Source organism: Oncorhynchus gorbuscha, linkage group LG18 (genome assembly GCF_021184085.1).
Source record: "Oncorhynchus gorbuscha isolate QuinsamMale2020 ecotype Even-year linkage group LG18, OgorEven_v1.0, whole genome shotgun sequence".
In the NCBI taxonomy this organism is placed as follows: Eukaryota; Metazoa; Chordata; class Actinopteri; order Salmoniformes; family Salmonidae; genus Oncorhynchus; species Oncorhynchus gorbuscha.
In genome coordinates, this window is record NC_060190.1 from 74,095,461 (window position 1) to 74,109,749 (window position 14,289).

A 14,289-nucleotide genomic window follows, 5' to 3' on the forward strand; every position below is an offset into this window, starting at 1 on the left:
TTGTCTTGGCTTGCCAACATAACAGGTCCATCCCAAATGGCAGCTTTTCCTATATAGTGCATTACTTTTTGGCCATGACCTCTGGTTAAAAGTAATGCATTACATAGAGGATAGGGTGCCATTTGGGGGGAAAAATCATAACGTGGATGATATACGGCCGATGCAGTAGGGTTGGCTACATTGGCTATAGTGACGCTAGAACGCCCCCTAACCGTATAATGTGATACTGCAGAACAAAATGATCAGACTCGGCTCCTATCATGGGGATTAATGGTCAGAGAGATAGCCATCTCAGTGCATTGTCCTTTGTCCAGAATAAAAGTGGCAGGCAGAGAGTATTGAATTTCAACAATCCGCGTGTAGGCTACAAAAGGCACTAGGCTAGATACTGTGTTGTATGCTGTGACTGACTGACTCTAGTTTCAACCGTTGACAATTGGCATGTGAATACCTACTGCCACCCCAAACTGTCATGGTAAAATTACATTTAAAAAAAGCTTAGAATATAAACATTTCATTTTTAGTCAGATATGATTATTTTTTAAAGTGCCATTTCCATGTAAGGCACTGGCACAGGAGGGTGATCACGAGGGTCTTAGAACGATGCTAAATTGGATCGACCCGTGTCGCTGCAATTCATGGTCCACTGAAATATCTAAATCAATAGTCTACAGAGTTCTGAGTGTGACACACAAACACAATAAACAACAACATACTGACAACCATCAGTAAATATCCTTCGCCTAAAATCACCCATGCAATAATAAACATATGGATCAAATAACTGTCATGAGGGCAAAGGTAGCACACAAGGAACAGACAGGTACATGGCACTTGACAGCGCCCTGATCATTTCCTGTGCAATCGTATAACGGATAAGGAAACCTACCGTCTGTCTGTGTTCTACGGCCCGGTAGCGAACTGCTTGGAGTGTTTATTACGAGTTCGTCAATGAAAGGACAGGGCAGGTCCTAAATCCTATTCTCCGTTTGAGACGCGTTTAAAGACGGGAGCATTGAGTGTAGCGTACCCACCCCCCCTCTTGGTGCGTTTTGGTTCTATCTCAGTCTCTGTGTACGAGCGAGGGGTCCCATCTGGCTAATTATGTTATCGCTGTAAACCTGAGAGCTCGTGAAAGAGAGCTGGGAGAGAGTGGGGGAGGGAGCTGTCCCCTCTTCCTGGTGCTGAAATAGGATACACATGCACACCAGATTGAGTGGTCTCTCCTGTATGTTCTCTCTCATTCATGTTTGTTTCCAACATCAACGTTGCTCGAATTAGGGATTTTTAAAAAATGTGTTGATATTCATTAATTAATTCCCCCAAAGACATGTATTTTGTATAGAGGTAGTTGTTTTTATTTTGACCTCACGTGAGCGAATCCGTAACTGCATCCTAAACCAATAGCACGACAGAACGCATTTCTGTGAATTGAAGTGACGCGATGACGTGCACGCTCCACTAGGTGTCGACATTTCACTAGTTTTACATACCTGTCAAACGATGACAAGAACATGCCAAATCATTGTTCATGATGAATTACAAACGTTCACAAATTCCCGCCTCTATAGTCCGAAACAACTGATGCTCATACGTTTTTTCTTTCTCCCTCTATCTTTCTCAAACAGTCCAAATGCTTTTATTTCCATAACTTCAATGACTCAGAGGGGATGAACCACCAATATCAGTTTTAATATTGCATCTTGGCTTGGGACTGCTCGTCCCCTAGATAGTAGCATAATACTGAGGCTGACACAGTGGTTGTGTCTGACCTGGTACCCTGTTCACCTAGATAGTGTACCACCTTTGACCTTTGACCAGGGCAGTGGTACATGGACACTTTTCTACCCTACACTGTAATCTCAGTCTCTGCATCCACAGCAACATGTTGCCATACAACTCATATAGACTGATGGTTATAAACATGTTGACATACAACTCATATAGGCTAATGATGGTTATAAACATGTTGACATACAACTCATATAGACTGATGGTTATAAACATGTTGACATACAACTCATATAGACTGATGGTTATAAACATGTTGACATACAACTCATATAGACTGATGGTTATAAACATGTTGACATACAACTCATATAGGCTATTGATGGTTATAAACATGTTGACATACAACTCATATAGACTGATGGTTATAAACATGTTGACATACAACTCATATAGACTGATGGTTATAAACATGTTGACATACAACTCATATAGGCTATTGATGGTTATAAACATGTTGACATACAACTCATATAGGCTAGTGATGGTTATAAACATGTTGACATACAACTCATATAGACTGATGGTTATAAACATGTTGACATACAACTCATATAGACTGATGGTTATAAACATGTTGACATACAACTCATATAGACTGATGGTTATAAACATGTTGACATACAACTCATATAGGCTATTGATGGTTATAAACATGTTGACATACAACTCATATAGACTGATGGTTATAAACATGTTGACATACAACTCATATAGGCTATTGATGGTTATAAACATGTTGACATACAACTCATATAGACTGATGGTTATAAACATGTTGACATACAACTCATATAGGCTATTGATGGTTATAAACATGTTGACATACAACTCATATAGGCTATTGATGGTTATAAACATGTTGACATACAACTCATATAGACTGATGGTTATTATCTGTACCAAAGGGAAGTCATCAGAGTAGCCAACGATAGATAAGAGGAAACATCCCATTCTGCCTTTTCCGAGCGCAGATGGAACAGCTCTGTCAAAGCTGAATGACTCCAGTTGGCTGAATAAAGTCCACAATAGACAACATAATAATTTCAGTGAATTTAATGCAACTTAAAAAAATATATATAATGTCAACATACTGTATGTATAAACTGTGATGTATGTCAGAAACAGGACAAAATCCACACTGGATGCTTAGATATATGATGTATGAAAGAAATGGGGGTAGCGTTGAGTGTGGAGGCGGAGCGATTGAAGGTGAATATTCCTGGCGTTTGTGACGCCCACCGTTCAGACACGGTGGTGAGCGTGGTGAAACAGAGGAGACACTGTCAGTCCTTTTTGTATTTTGAGTCAGAGACTCAACCAGACGAAGTCATGTTAGTATATCAGTTTTCCTGCTAAAGCTTTTGTGCAGAATCAACCGTGCTGTTTCAGGTGCAACGTTGATGGTCATGTTGCAGTCGTGTGTAAGAGGGAGATTCCAAGATGTGGGGAGTGTGCAGGAGGGCATGGGACAGAGGATTGTGTAGTTTTGGTGGATACAGTTGTGTCTGTCTACTGTAGGGGTGCCCATGTTGCTGGGGATCAGAAATGTCCGGTGAGAGAGGGGCAGGTTCAGGTGTCTAGATTCAGAGTAGTGCAGAAGGTGTCGTATGCTGAGGCAGGGAAGATAGCAGAGGAGGATGGGTCAAGGATCCTGACAGGAGAACATCTGTGCCAGCACAGAGATATAGACCAACGAGTGATATATGCTTCAGTAAGGTTGGCTTCTTTAGCGTTCATAGCAATGGTTATCAACTGTACCACAGAAAAGGAATGTAAATGACAGCAAATAGATATTGTGGTGGCAGCTGCAGAGAAGTATTTGGGTATTTGGGTATACGATATTTGACTCTTTTGAATTCCCCTTTTGCATCACAAAGTACAATGGATTTATATTATAGTCCAGTTGGGGCCGATAGTGCAACATATTGGATGCCAACCGCCTTTAAACTCCAAAGAAGAAGAAGCTATACGCCATATCCGGCATATCGTGAGTCCGTCTGAAATTACAGTCCGCCTCATTATCTTCAGCAGCGTGTGTAGCAGCTAACTTCATGTTAGCACCGAACCTGTTGAAATTCACTTTCCGAACTTCAGTGTTTACTAGTGTTTATAGAAATATACCGGTCAGGGACAGTATACCAGTTGCAGAAAGAAGATACATGTCACACCAACCCAAGCGACTCTGCACAGAAAACATGTCTGGTAAAAGAATCGGAACCCATAACGGGACATTTCATTGTGATGAAGTGCTAGCCTGTTTCTTCCTTCACCAGCTCCCGGAGTACAAGGTGCATAACATGTATTTGTTCCTATTTTGCAGGAAACTATATGGTTAATATTAATGCACGATTCAACGTTTCTTCCACCCCGGCAAAGACAAGAGTTCGCCAGCTAGTTAACGTTAGTATATTCTAAAGCCAGCTAGCTACTGTACTTCTGGCATAAGCTCAGCCAGGTCAGCATTGCATAACTCCCCAAATGCATAACGTTGAAACAGATTGAATTTCATTAAAACACATGGTCCGCCCTCGCCACGATAAGACGCTGAATATTCGTGGGTGCATTCTTTTTAGCTCTCCGGTTCGGGGGATTTTTTCCCCAACTCCACCCAGCCGGTGCACCGTGCACGCTCAGATAGAACGATTGCACAGCACCTAATGTATTGGACATGAATAATATTTTAGAAATTTCTGCTGAATTTCATATTTTTTTCAGGATGCTGAGATCGTCAGAACTCGGGACCCTGCAGAGCTCGCCAAGTGTGACATCGTGGTGGATGTGGGAGGAGAGTTTGACCCCAAGAAGCATCTCTATGACCATCATCAGAGGTACAGTGGAACTAGCCCTTGGTCATGACTCTGTTCCCATTGCGTTACACACAAATCATTGGACGAAGGCGTCTTCTTTACAGGGGAGTTTAATTAAATGAATGTTTTATTTAATTAGACAAGTCAGTTAAGGACAAATTCTTATTTACAATGACGGCTTACCGGGGAACAGTGGGTTAACTGCCTTGTTCAGGGGCAGAACGACAGACTTTTACCTTGTCATCTCGGGAATTCAATCCAGCAACCTTTCGGTTACTGGCCCAACACTAACCACAAGGCTACCTGCCCCACTCCCGGCTACCTGCCCCAGCCCCGGCTACCCGCCCCAGCCCCGGCTACCCGCCCCGGCTACCCGCCCCGGCTACCCGCCCCAGGCTACCCGCCCCAGCCCCGGCTACCTGCCCCAGCCCCGGCTACCTTCCCCGGCTACCTGCCCCATCCCCGGCTACCTGCCCCAGTCCCGGCTACCAGCCCTGGCTACCTGCCCTGGCTACCAGCCCTGGCTACCTGCCCCAGCCCCGGCTACCTTCCCCGGCTACCTGCCCTAGTCCCGGCTACCTGCTCCAGTCCCAGCTACCTGCCCCAGTCCTGGCTACCTGCCCCAGCTACCTGCCCCAGTCCCGGCTACCTGCCCCAGCTACCTGCCCCAGTCCTGGCTACCTGCCCCAGCTACCTGCCCCAGTCCTGGCTACCTGCCCCAGCTACCTGCCCCAGCTACCTGCCCCAGTCCTGGCTACCTGCCCCAGCTACCTGCCCCAGCCCCGGCTACCTGCCCCGGCTACCTGCCCCAGCCCCGGCTACCTGCCCCAGCCCCGGCTACCTGCCCCAGCCCCGGCTACCCGCCCCAGCCCCGGCTACCTGCCCTAGTCCCGGCTACCTGCCCCAGCCCCGGCTACCTGCCCCAGTCCCGGCTACCAGCCCCGGCTACCTGCCCCAGCCCCGGCTACCAGCCCCGGCTACCTTCCCCAGCCCCGGCTACCTTCCCCGGTTACCTGCCCTAGTCCCGGCTACCTGCTCCAGTCCCAGCTACCTGCCCCAGTCCTGGCTACCTGCCCCAGCTACCTGCCCCAGCTACCTGCCCCAGTCCCGGCTACCTGCCCTAGTCCCGGCTACCTGCCCCAGCCCCGGCTACCTGCCCCAGTCCCAGCTACCTGCCCCAGCCCCGGCTACCTGCCCCAGTCCCGGCTACCAGCCCCGGCTACCTGCCCCAGCCCCGGCTACCAGCCCCGGCTACCCGCCCCAGCCCCGGCTACCTGCCCCAGCCCCGGCTACCTTCCCCGGCTACCTGCCCTAGTCCCGGCTACCTGCTCCAGTCCCAGCTACCTGCCCCAGTCCTGGCTACCTGCCCCAGCTACCTGCCCCAGTCCCGGCTACCTGCCCCAGCCCCGGCTACCTGCCCCAGTCCCGGCTACCAGCCCCGGCTACCTGCCCCAGCCCCGGCTACCAGCCCCGGCTACCCGCCCCAGCCCCGGCTACCTGCTACCTGCCCTAGTCCCGGCTACCTGCTCCAGTCCCAGCTACCTGCCCCAGTCCCGGCTACCTGCCCCAGCTACCTGCTCCAGTCCCGGCTACCTGCCCTAGTCCCGGCTACCTGCTCCAGTCCCAGCTACCTGCCCCAGTCCTGGCTACCTGCCCCAGCTACCTGCCCCAGTCCCGGCTACCTGCCCCAGCTACCTGCCCTAGTCCCGGCTACCTGCCCCAGCTACCTGCCCCAGCTACCTGCCCCAGTCCTGGCTACCTGCCCCAGTCCTGGCTACCTGCCCCAGTCCTGGCTACCTGCCCCAGCTACCTGCCCCAGTCCTGGCTACCTGCTCCAGCTACCTGCCCCAGCCCCGGCTACCTGCCCTGGCGCTTGTTTATGTCAGAAGAAGGCCACACCTTGTTTATGTCAGAAGAAGGCCACACCTTGTTTATGTCAGAAGAAGGCCACACCTTGTTTATGTCAGAAGAAGGCCACACCTTGTTTATGTCAGAAGAAGGTCACACCTTGTTTATGTCAGAAGAAGGCCACACCTTGTTTATGTCAGAAGAAGGCCACACCTTGTTTATGTCAGGAGAAGGCCACACCTTGTTTATGTCAGAAGAAGGCCACACCTTGTTTATGTCAGAAGAAGGCCACACCTTGTTTATGTCAGAAGAAGGCCACACCTTGTTTATGTCAGGAGAAGACCACACCTTGTTTATGTCAGGAGAAGGCCACACCTTGTTTATGTCAGGAGAAGGCCACACCTTGTTTATGTCAGGAGAAGGCCACACCTTGTTTATGTCAGGAGAAGGCCACACCTTGTTTATGTCAGGAGAAGGCCACACCTTGTTTATGTCAGGAGAAGGCCACACCTTGTTTATGTCAGGAGAAGGCCACACCTTGTTTATGTCAGGAGAAGGCCACACCTTGTTTATGTCAGGAGAAGGCCACACCTTGTTTATGTCAGGAGAAGGCCACACCTTGTTTATGTCAGGAGAAGGCCACACCTTGTTTATGTCAGGAGAAGGCCACACCTTGTTTATGTCAGGAGAAGGCCACACCTTGTTTATGTCAGGAGAAGGCCACACCTTGTTTATGTCAGGAGAAGGCCACACCTTGTTTATGTCAGGAGAAGGCCACACCTTGTTTAGGAGAAGGCCACACCTTGTTTATGTCAGGAGAAGGCCACACCTTGTTTATGTCAGGAGAAGGCCACACCTTGTTTATGTCAGGAGAAGGCCACACCTTGTTTATGTCAGGAGAAGGCCACACCTTGTTTATGTCAGGAGAAGGCCACACCTTGTTTATGTCAGGAGAAGGCCACACCTTGTTTATGTCAGGAGAAGGCCACACCTTGTTTATGTCAGGAGAAGGCCACACCTTGTTTATGTCAGGAGAAGGCCACACCTTGTTTATGTCAGGAGAAGGCCACACCTTGTTTATGTCAGGAGAAGGCCACACCTTGTTTATGTCAGGAGAAGGCCACACCTTGTTTATGTCAGGAGAAGGCCACACCTTGTTTATGTCAGGAGAAGGCCACCTTGTTTATGTCAGGAGAAGGCCACACCTTGTTTATGTCAGGAGAAGGCCACACCTTGTTTATGTCAGGAGAAGGCCACACCTTGTTTATGTCAGGAGAAGGCCACACCTTGTTTATGTCAGGAGAAGGCCACACCTTGTTTATGTCAGGAGAAGGCCACACCTTGTTTATGTCAGGAGAAGGCCACACCTTGTTTATGTCAGGAGAAGGCCACACCTTGTTTATGTCAGAAGAAGGCCACACCTTGTTTATGTCAGAAGAAGGCCACACCTTGTTTATGTCAGAAGAAGGCCACACCTTGTTTATGTCAGAAGAAGGCCACACCTTGTTTATGTCAGAAGAAGGCCACACCTTGTTTATCAGAAGAAGGCCACACCTTGTTTATGTCAGGAGAAGGCCACACCTTGTTTATGTCAGAAGAAGGCCACACCTTGTTTATGTCAGAAGAAGGCCACACCTTGTTTATGTCAGAAGAAGGCCACACCTTGTTTATGTCAGAAGAAGGCCACACCTTGTTTATGTCAGAAGAAGGCCACACCTTGTTTATGTCAGAAGAAGGCCACACCTTGTTTATGTCAGAAGAAGGCCACACCTTGTTTATGTCAGAAGAAGGCCACACCTTGTTTATGTCAGAAGAAGGCCACACCTTGTTTATGTCAGAAGAAGGCCACACCTTGTTTATGTCAGAAGAAGGCCACACCTTGTTTATGTCAGAAGAAGGCCACACCTTGTTTATGTCAGGAGAAGGCCACACCTTGTTTATGTCAGGAGAAGGCCACACCTTGTTTATGTCAGAAGAAGGCCACCTGTGTGTAACGGAAAACCGCCGTCAGAAAAGGATTGTCAGTGAAAAAATACTGTCGACTGCAACTGAGATAAAACCGGTTAAAACTGTACGTTTCTATTTTACGTTTGAAATGATTTTGATATGAAAGTAAAGAGCTTTTTGTTTCTAGAACCGTATCGCAATGGATTCACGTGTAGATGGAGTATTTGGATGTTTTGTCTGCCAGTGCCAGTCTACCTCTGAAAAGAACATCGTGTCCTTGGCCTTTGAGGAGTAACGGAAGGCTCCATACCGACATACCGACGGATACCAACCACAAGCTGTAGTTTTAGAGCAACATGATTGCAGAGATGTGGATTTATAGAAGGCACACTGACATCGCATATAAGAGAGAAATCATGTATTTTTTATGTGGCTAAATCTTGTCATCACATTAATGATTTATCAGTCAATTACCTGTCTGTCTACTGATTGGTGTGGAAATGCCAGAGGTTTCTCCCCCCAGCAGGTAGGAGAGAGAACTAAGCTTCTCCATCATTCTCCCTCCCCCTCCCTCCCTTCCCCCCCTCCCCCTCCCTCCCTCCCTTCCCTTCCATCCCTCCCCTGCCTCCCCCTCCCTCCCTCCCTTCCCCTTCCCTCCCTCCCCGCCTACTTCCCTCCCTCCCTTCCCTTCCCTGCCTCCCCTTCCCTGCCTCCCCCTCCTTCCCTTCCCTCCCTCCCCCTCCCCCCCTTCCCTCCCTCCCTTCCCTGCCTCCCCCCTCCCTCCTTCCCTCCTGATATTATCTCTAGCTGCTATCTCAGGTGGCGGTAGCTAACGTTGACTACCTAGCAAAAACAACTAGCTTTTAAAACAAAATAATTGATACATGGAGTCATATAATCAATATAATATCGTCAATAATATGGCGATACTCTACTGTATCGATTCTGCCCCATCCCGCATAGCAATACCCAGGCCCTCTGGCACCAAAAACATCTAAGTAAGCCTGTTTTAGGCAGAGGGCATAAGGAAAAGGGGTGGGGATGGGTTTATGGGAACAACATGGCAACAGCATAGCAACGGGTAACAACATGGCAACAACATAGCAACGGGTAACATCATGGCGACAACATAGCAACGGGTAACAACATGGCGACAACATAGCAACGGGTAACAACATGGCAACAACATAGCAACGGGTATCAACATGGCAACGGGTAACAACATGGCAACAACATGGCGACAACATAGCAACGGGTAACAACATGGCGACAACATAGCAACGGGTAACAACATGGCGACAACATAGCAACGGGTAACAACATGGCGACAACATAGCAACGGGTAACAACATGGCGACAACATAGCAACGGGTAACAACATGGCGACAACATAGCAACGGGTAACAACATGGCGACAACATAGCAACGGGTAACAACATGGCAACAACATAGCAACGGGTAACATCATGGAGACAACATAGCAACGGGTAACATCATGGAGACAACATAGCAACGGGTAACAACATGGCGACAACATAGCAACGGGTAACAACATGGCGACAACATAGCAACGGGTAACAACATGGCGACAACATAGCAACGGGTAACATCATGGCGACAACATAGCAACGGGTAACAACATGGCGACAACATAGCAACGGGTAACAACATGGCGACAACATAGCAACGGGTAACAACATGGCGACAACATAGCAACGGGTAACATCATGGCGACAACATAGCAACGGGTAACAACATGGCGACAACATAGCAACGGGTAACATCATGGCGACAACATAGCAACGGGTAACATCATGGCGACAACATAGCAACGGGTAACATCATGGCGACAACATAGCAACGGGTAACAACATGGCGACAACATAGCAACGGGTAACATCATGGCGACAACATAGCAACGGGTAACAACATGGCAACAACATAGCAACGGGTAACATCATGGCGACAACATAGCAACGGGTAACAACATGGCGACAACATAGCAACGGGTAACATCATGGCGACAACATAGCAACGGGTAACATCATGGCGACAACATAGCAACGGGTAACAACATGGCAACAACATAGCAACGGGTAACATCATGGCGACAACATAGCAACGGGTAACAACATGGCGACAACATAGCAACGGGTAACAACATGGCAACAACATAGCAACGGGTATCAACATAGCAACGGGTAACAACATAGCAACGGGTAACAACATGGCAACAACATAGCAACGGGTAACATCATGGAGACAACATAGCAACGGGTAACAACATGGCGACAACATAGCAACGGGTAACAACATGGCAACAACATAGCAACGGGTATCAACATGGCAACGGGTAACAACATGGCAACAACATGGCGACAACATAGCAACGGGTAACAACATGGCGACAACATAGCAACGGGTAACAACATGGCGACAACATAGCAACGGGTAACAACATGGCGACAACATAGCAATGGGTAACAACATGGCGACAACATAGCAACGGGTAACAACATGGCGACAACATAGCAACGGGTAACAACATGGCAACCGGTTTTAAAAACGTGGCGACAACATAGCAACGGGTAACAACATGGCGACAACATAGCAACGGGTAACATGGCAGCAACAGAACACCAAGCTTCATACAACTCTGTTACGTTCAGTAGGTCACATGATTATGTAACTTTTGGACAGAAATATATTTGTGTCAGACTGACAGACAGGCGGGTGATTGATGGCTCCACTGTGTCCTTCTCTTTTTGTCCGTATTTAACTGCCATCTCTGTATAATTGATGCAGGGATTCCGTTGCTAGTTATCGACCGTGTGCCACACAGCATGCCACTCCAGTATCTGACGCTTGGTGCTCAGCGGGCAGCGGGGCTAGAAGTGGCACTAATGGCACCCTATTCCCTATATAGTGCACTACTTTAGACCAGAGCCCTATTCCCTATATAGTGCACTACTTTAGACCAGAGCCCTATTCCCTATATAGTGCACTACTTTAGACCAGAGCCCTATTCCCTATATAGTACACTACTTTAGACCAGAGCCCTATTCCCTATATAGTACACTACTTTAGACCAGAGCCCTATTCCCTATATAGTGCACTACTTTAGACCAGAGCCCATAGTGCTAAGGGCCCATAGTGCACTGTAGGGAATAGGGTACCATTTGTCACGTTATCGTTGTCTCAATTAAGCCAGAATTAAATGACCACTGCAGGCCCCCCTGTTGTGAGGCTCTCATCTCCTCACGCGCTCAGTAGACACCTCCCTGGGTAGAGTTGATTGACATTATCAACTGAATGACATTATCAACTGATTAGCATTATCAACTGGCCTACTAGAAAATGAAAGGCAACACTTGTGTAGAGACACATCACTGAAAGCCAATGAGTGTTCATTTATTTTGGTGTTTTGAATTTTGACAAATGTTTTTTTTTTTCATTTACACTGAGCCTTAGCTGAAAGCACTGTCTTCCTCTAGGTAGCCACCTTAGCTGAAAGCACTGTCTTGCTCTAGGTAGCCAGCTTAGCTGAAAGCACTGTCTTCCTCTAGGTAGCCACCTTAGCTGAAAGCACTGTCTTGCTCTAGGTAGCCAGCTTAGCTGAAAGCACTGTCTTGCTCTAGGTAGCCAGCTTAGCTGAAAGCACTGTCTTGCTCTAGGTAGCCAGCTTAGCTGAAAGCACTGTCTTCCTCTAGGTAGCCAGCTTTGCTGAAAGCACTGTCTTGCTCTTGGTAGCCAGCTTAGCTGAAAGCACTGTCTTGCTCTTGGTAGCCAGCTTAGCTGAAAGCACTGTCTTGCTCTTGGTAGCCAGCTTAGCTGAAAGCACTGTCTTGCTCTTGGTAGCCAGCTTAGCTGAAAGCACTGTCTTGCTCTAGGTAGCCAGCTTAGCTGAAATCACTGTCTTGCTCTAGGTAGCCAGCTTAGCTGAAAGCACCGTCTTCCTCTAGGTAGCCAGCTTTGCTGAAAGCACTGTCTTGCTCTTGGTAGCCAGCTTAGCTGAAAGCACTGTCTTGCTCTTGGTAGCCAGCTTAGCTGAAAGCACTGTCTTGCTCTAGGTAGCCAGCTTAGCTGAAAGCACTGTCTTGCTCTTGGTAGCCAGCTTAGCTGAAAGCACTGTCTTGCTCTTGGTAGCCAGCTTAGCTGAAAGCACTGTCTTGCTCTAGGTAGCCAGTTTAGCTGAAAGCACTGTCTTGCTCTTGGTAGCCAGCTTAGCTGAAAGCACTGTCTTGCTCTTGGTAGCCAGCTTAGCTGAAAGCACTGTCTTGCTCTTGGTAGCCAGCTTAGCTGAAAGCACTGTCTTGCTCTAGGTAGCCAGCTTAGCTGAAAGCACTGTCTTGCTCTTGGTAGCCACCTTAGCTGAAAGCACAGTCTTGCTCTAGGTAGCCAGCTTAGCTGAAAGCACAGTCTTGCTCTAGGTAGCCAGCTTAGCTGAAAGCACGGTCTTGCTCTAGGTAGCCAGCTTAGCTGAAAGCACGGTCTTGCTCTTGGTAGCCAGCTTAGCTGAAAGCACGGTCTTGCTCTTGGTAGCCAGCTTAGCTGAAAGCACTGTCTTGCTCTTGGTAGCCAGCTTAGCTGAAAGCACTGTCTTGCTCTTGGTAGCCAGCTTAGCTGAAAGCACTGTCTTGCTCTAGGTAGCCAGCTTAGCTGAAAGCACTGTCTTGCTCTTGGTAGCCAGCTTAGCTGAAAGCACTGTCTTGCTCTTGGTAGCCAGCTTAGCTGAAAGCACTGTCTTGCTCTTGGTAGCCAGCTTAGCTGAAAGCACTGTCTTGCTCTTGGTAGCCAGCTTAGCCGAAAGCACTGTCTTGCTCTTGGTAGCCAGCTTAGCTGAGGTCACATCCTGCCGTTCACCACCTGATACTGTTTTCAATGAGCACTCAGCTAGTCTTTAAAGATAGACATCACACCCTGCTGTTATTCTGCTGAAACCAAGAATGGTTGTGTTAGAGGAGACTCGCCTCAAGCCAAATAAACACTTGTCTGTCTTATATAAAGTTGATGGACAATAAAGCTTTAGAGTTTAGATAAGTCTTTGTATATGATGGGCGATCTGCTTTAGAATAGAATAAAGCTTTAGAATTTGAACGAGACAGAGTGAGTGATAGGTGGGTGTGCTGCTCTCTGTTCAGGATGTTTAGGGGCACATTCAGCAGCCTGTGTTCAGGATGTTTAGGGGCACATTCAGCAGCCTGTGTTCAGGATGTTTAGGGGCACATTCAGCAGCCTGTGTTCAGGATGTTTAGGGGCACATTCAGCAGCCTGTGTTCAGGATGTTTAGGGGCACATTCAGCAGCCTGTGTTCAGTATCTGATGGTCCATTAACATGGGATTAGTATAATCCTAGAGGTGGTAGATTATGCAAGGAAAGGGGAGGTGGATATTTCTACAAGATGGAGACATAACATATTCATGTGTGCTGCCCTCTGCTTATCCAGGACCTTCTCTGAGACGTTCCACAGCCTGTGTCCAGAGAAGCCCTGGGTGACCAAGTTGAGCTCGGCCGGTTTGGTCTACCTTCACTTTGGCCGGAGGGTCCTGTCTCAGCTCACCTCCCTGAAGGAAGGAGACAGACAGCTGGAGGTGCTCTATGATAAGGTGAGACTGAGGGGGGGGGGCTCCATCCCTATTGATAACCTCTCTGCCATGTTCTGTTCTCTGTAGCTGAATGAGAACTGGGTGGATGTAACGTTCTCTGTTCTCTCTGTAGCTGTATGAGAACTTGGTGGAGGAGGTGGATGCTGTGGACAACGGGATCTCCCAGTATGATGGAGAGGCTCGCTACGCTGTCTCTACCACTCTCAGCGCCCGCGTTGGACACCTTAACCCACGCTGGAACAGCAAGAGCCAGGACACAGAGGTCAGGCAATGTGCGGCGTACCGT

The 14,289-nt window shown here is 48.3% G+C and overlaps 1 protein-coding gene across 2 annotated transcripts in view; it reads left to right on the forward strand.

Moving 5' to 3' along the window:
• The first annotated feature begins 3,779 nt into the window (after positions 1-3,779).
• Positions 3,780-14,289, forward strand: part of myg1 (myg1 exonuclease) — a 43,701-nt gene continuing 33,191 nt past the window's right edge. The window contains exons 1-4 of one of the 2 annotated variants that reach the window (XM_046311648.1): positions 3,780-4,082; positions 4,510-4,622; positions 13,844-14,003; positions 14,116-14,265. In XM_046311648.1, the coding sequence (XP_046167604.1) occupies positions 3,846-4,082; positions 4,510-4,622; positions 13,844-14,003; positions 14,116-14,265 (660 nt within the window). In that variant the 5' untranslated portion in view covers positions 3,780-3,845. The remainder of the gene's footprint in view (positions 4,083-4,509; positions 4,623-13,843; positions 14,004-14,115; positions 14,266-14,289) is intronic. The other variant, XM_046311647.1, reaches the window with a different exon arrangement.